General features: G+C 40.5%; 1 protein-coding gene across 2 annotated transcripts; it reads right to left on the reverse strand.

Annotated features, from left to right (window-relative positions):
• Window positions 1-2844: 2844 nt before the first annotated feature.
• On the reverse strand, window positions 2845-4284 carry LOC130729863 (NADPH-dependent aldehyde reductase-like protein, chloroplastic). 2 transcript variants are annotated; one of them, XR_009016153.1, is made up of 3 exons: window positions 3396-4284; window positions 3177-3308; window positions 2845-3101 (listed from the first exon to the last, which is right to left on the reverse strand). XR_009016153.1 is itself a non-coding variant. In XM_057581706.1 (2 exons), the coding sequence occupies exon 1, from the start codon at window positions 4195-4197 to the stop codon at window positions 3415-3417; it is 783 nt and encodes a 260-aa protein (XP_057437689.1). In that variant the 5' UTR covers window positions 4198-4280; the 3' UTR covers window positions 2845-3101; window positions 3396-3414. The 2 variants fall into 2 exon arrangements, 1 of the variants encoding a protein (XP_057437689.1); XM_057581706.1 differs by lacking the exon at window positions 3177-3308 and having other exon boundaries at window positions 3396-4280.
• Window positions 4285-5244: the final 960 nt, after the last annotated feature.

Raw genomic sequence — 5244 nt, forward strand, 5'->3', positions numbered from 1 at the left:
TATTGTTTTTTTAACTATTGAATCAATGTCATTGCTGAATTATTTGATACTGAATTCAGCTTTCACACATGAGTATAATTAATAATTAGTAAATGGTTGTATCATGTAATCTCGTTGAAGTCAAATTAGTGTTTAAATAAGTGTATGATATTGAAGCAATCAAAGGATTTGGGTTATCCGTTGTCGGTGACACCCTACATTCACGATATTTGGATAGTACGATTAAGATCGATCAATTCATATTTTCATCAAGATCGGACGGCTCAATTTTGATGACTGCGTGAATGTTGAGATTCTGAACTGTAGGGAATCAATTTAAATCGATTCCAGTATTACTCATACCCCTGGCCTTGGGGCTAGTTCAGTTTTTCGTTGAGCACCCATCAAGCTTATCCAACTTAAGTTTGATCAGAAGAGCTCTATCTTTTCTCTGGAAGTGGGAGAAAAAAGTTTGGTTTACCCCCGAAATAATGGAAATATACTCACAGCTAGAGAGATAATAATAAAAGATAGACATGATAGATGATGAGATAGAAAAAGAAGAAGAGAGAAATATGAGGTGAAAGTGTGTAAAAAGGAATTGAAAGAAAAATTGAGATATGAATGAATCAAAACTCGAAAACGGGTAATGTTGAACATATTTGGATGACCAAAGGAATTTTTTTTATGTTAACACCTTCAATACACCCACGCCCGAGAGACATTTGAATAAAAGAGAGAAATTAGAGATGAAGATGGTGATATAATAGGAAAAGAATAGAGATAAAGAGAAAGCGAGTGCAAGTAGGAACAAAAGAGAAAGTGATCTATTTCTCCAAAAGCTAGTAAGGGTTTGGGTTTTCCCTTTTGGGATAATTGGCTTGGAATTTTTTCACTGGTGAGGATTGTTTCTGGGTTAAAGCTCTTGGTGCTAAATATAGAAGTGTTATACTGTCATGTATTTCTCTGTTCTACAATCTGGCTCTTATGTTTTGAATAGTGTTGCAAATGCTTGGAATTTATTTAAGCATGGCTTTTTGTGGAAATTAAGGATGTGTGAGTCTTCTTTGTAGGTACTTCATAATGATCTTTGATGATATTAAATGGAACATGGACTATGTTGCTAATCAGCTTGCTTCTTCTTTTACTCATTGTACTGATTTCCTGGGAATCTCAAACTCATTTAGGCATGTCCGAAAGTTGCTCTGGAGTCTGGACATGTCTTGTGAAAATTAATACTCATGGTTGCTTTAATTAATATTCACATCAGATTGGTTTAGGGGGAGTTGTCTGTTTTACAAATGGTGCGTGGGCTGTAGGTTTCTCAAGCTCCCCTGGTCAAAACGCTCTTCAAGCTAAGCTTTTAGCTCTTAAGCATGGCGTCCTTCTTGCTTATCACAAAGTGATTTGTGAGAGTGACTCTCTAGATGTTGTTAACCTTCTTACCTTGGAGGGTCCTTCCAAGCCTATGGATCGATGTTTTTAAGGAATATCTATTTATGTCTTTGGGTTGTCAAATTTCAGCATACTTACAATGGAGCTAATTCTTGTGTTGATTTTAAGGAATATCTTTTTATGTCATTGGGTTGTTAAACTTCAGCATACTTATAATTGATTTCATGGCTTCTTTGGGTATTTGAAGGTGGGATAATCTTAAGCTTTGGTCGCTTCCTATGGAGGGCGTTAGTCCTATGCTAGTTTCAGTAATACTCTACTCTGTTTTTTAACCTCCACCATCACATGTCAACTTGTCAACTGGTTTACTTCTACAATACAAGAAAAGCTCACTTTGCATTTTCTCTATAGAAGAACCACCCTTCTTGTTAAGCAAAAAAAAAATACACCATTCTTGATTAGAACAGTTTGTCTATATATTGACAAAAAAAAAGAACAGTTTGTCTATACTTTTCGTTTTAAGGTGGGCCAAAAGTCGGTGCACCAAGGGGTATTTCGGACCAAATGATACTTCTCTCCCTCCCGCCCATTACCCTCCTCCCACACTCTTTGTGGTTAAGAATTAGACCAAATCTCAGTGGCAGGGAAGCACCATGGCGACCATAAGCTCATGTAGCCCTTTGCCATCATTGACTAGAAGCTCGACGGTAGAGAAGCACCACAGCAACCGCGTATTTTTTCAACAGTATAACGAAATGTTGGAGTAGGAGTGACTCTCAAAATTCGTGAAAGACTCATTCTCAACCGAAGCGGAGTTGAGTATGTTGACACGTCGTTGCAGCATATCACAACATCGATAAAGATGCAGGAGGGCCTCGAACACAGATGTGTAAGGGTGCTTCACCGTGGTGATGCGGAGGGATCACCAACTGCCCTCCCAACTCACACCCTCCCCCTCCCCGCCCCATTCTCTCCCTCCCCATCTTCCCCTTCCCCACTTTGTTGATGAACCATGGTGCCTGAATTTGGGTTCTAGTTAGATCTCATCAGCTATGGACAATTGAGCTCCGACGTCATTGAACAACGATGGGCGAGAGTAAGAACCAGACTACCAGAGAGAAAATCACAATTTTTACTCCTCTATCATTCATTCAATCTAAAGAATAAACAAAGAATCTCAGATCCAATGATATTTAATCAACAATAGTCTTGGTCCACCCTATACTCAATTTTCCATGATCAACTCTGAATATAATATTCACCCCACGAAATCTATTATACTAAATTTGTATGGTGCTATTCAGCACTTTATAATATGCATTGATAACGTACTAAACGATATTCCAATTGTACAAGAGTAGTACTATAGCCACCTACTTTATCCTGTAACGAATCCTCCTAAAAACATGTTTCAAATCACATCTACAAGAATAGCAAACCATTTTGTTGAAATTAACCATTAGCCAAAGATAAGCACGAAATAAAATATGTATTGATTCTCCCATTTATACGTCTATCACTGAATAATTAACCACACATCAATAGACATTCATTAGGTATTAAACTATCAGATAACAAATAGAAATCCACCCTTGAATTGCCAATACAATGCTACTCCAAGAAATAACCTTTGTAAGTACTTGCAAGCTCTTTTCAGTTATTCAATCAAGCATTAGAGGAGCCTCCAAAGTCCACTACTAACTATCCCTTTTCCTAACTCCCAAAACCTGCATTGTGTGATGATGAGAATTAAAACTAAAATCATCGAAGTTTATGTTTCAAAATGTATGCAAAGCACCCACTTAATGTAATCCCCGTCCAGCGGGGAGGATTGGTCTCATGGCTGCCGACCAGCTGGGAGGATTAGTTTCATTGCTGGCGACCGGCGGTAGGAACTTAGGAAGCCAAATAAAGTATGCAATGCAATGTTTACCCTTTTACATATCAAAATTAATCAGATAGACAAGAAATCAGTTTCTAAAACCAAATTGATCATGATAGGATTTTAGTGAGATACATACCTAGCTTAATTAGCAAGGACTAAACATAGCCACCATTGACACGAACCACTTGACCATTGACCCATTCACCAGCATCACTGGCTAAGAACCCAACAACAGCTGCAATATCCTTGGTCTCACCGAGCCTACACAACGGGTTCTCATCAATCGCCTTCTGCACCATCTCCTCCGTCTTCCCCTCATAGAACATCTCCGTCGCAACCGGCCCCGGCGCCACGCAGTTCGCCGTGATCCCCGTCCCCTTCAGCTCCTTCGCCAGGATCTTCGCCATCGCCTCCACCGCCGCCTTCGACGCCGTGTACGCGCCGTATTTCGGCTTCAGCGCCGCCGCAAGCGACGTCGTCAGCAGGATGATCCTCCCTCCACCGCCGCGCTTCACGCGGTTCGCGCCCTCCTTCGCGCACAGGAACGCCCCTCTCGCGTTCACGCTCATGATGCGGTCGAAGGTCTCCACCGTGGTGTCCGCTATGGTGGAGTACGTGCTGTCGATGACGCCGGCGGAGTTGACGAGGATGTGAACCGGCGAGTCGAAGGCCTGCTCGGCGGAGTCGAACAGGGATTTCACCTGGTCTGGGTCGGAGACGTCGGCTTTGACGGTGATGGCTCGTGAGGTGGCGGAGCCGGCATTGATCTGGGCGGCGACTGAGTTGGCTTGGTCCGAGTTGGAGGTGTAGTTGATGACGAGTCGGGCACCGAGTGAAGCGAGGTGAATCGCGATTTCTCGACCGATTCCGCGGGAGGAGCCGGTGACGATTGCGACTCGGTCTTGAAGCGGTGCCGTTTGTGCTTGTGGAGTGGCCATGTGTATTCTATTCTGATTAAACTACACTCCACGAGGACAACCTCTATTATAAATCCAAATCCCTATCCCATTTTTGTCTATGAAAAACACTTTCTTAAAAGAGCTTTGCACTTCCACGTTATTCCCCTTAAACTTTCCTCTTGTAAACAAAAAAATAAACTTATCCACTTAACATAAACATACCTACAAATTTTGGGGAAAAAAAGACTTTAGCATTTCTTGTTTAGAGAATCAAACAAACATTATGTACCATTTTACCTATTTGGGGAGGGTTGGTGAGTTAAGGGAATGAAAGAATTTGCAGGTGAAGGGTTAGGGTTCGAATTCTGGCGAAAGAACTAATTTACTAACAATTAACAACTAACATTGGTCTATAAAAAAATCATTTTACCTATTTGTGTGTGGTCCCGACGGTTAACTTAAGTGGTAAAAGCTATGAGATATAAATGTTGGGTATGATGAAAGGTGAAAAGTTCAAGGGTTCGAACACTGAGGAGAAACTAATTTACTAACATTACTAACAACTAGCATTTGTCTATAAAAAATAAAAATAAAAAACATATTTGTGTGGGCTTTTTTCCTATATTTTTTTCCACCCCTACATGAGATGATTTAGATAGGAGTGGCTCGCTAAGAGTGGATCGCGTCTTCTTTCCCCTAGTGTGCAGATGGTGATTAATCTGAGTTTGAGTTAGAGCTCCTTCTGTTAAAGCATTCTTTAACTGTCGCGTAGTTGCTCGGTTGTTGTTGCCCTTGTCGTTTTTTTTTTCAAATAGGTTTTTATTTTTATTTTTTGTAGGCAAATGTTAGTTGTTAGTAATGTTAGTAAATTAGTCTTCCTTACGGTTCGAACCCTGGATCTTTCACCCTACATCCCATCGAACCCTTATATCTCTAACTCCTCTTACTACTTGAGCTATCATTCGGAGACTCGCACTAGATAGCATATATCATGTGTTTGAAGTAAATTAATAATAACTAGTTTTTAACCCGTGCCTTGCACGGGGGAATTTGTTCTTGATTTTTTTTAATAACAAATTTTTTAAT

Source organism: Lotus japonicus, chromosome 1, assembly GCF_012489685.1.
Source record: "Lotus japonicus ecotype B-129 chromosome 1, LjGifu_v1.2".
In the NCBI taxonomy this organism is placed as follows: Eukaryota; Viridiplantae; Streptophyta; class Magnoliopsida; order Fabales; family Fabaceae; genus Lotus; species Lotus japonicus.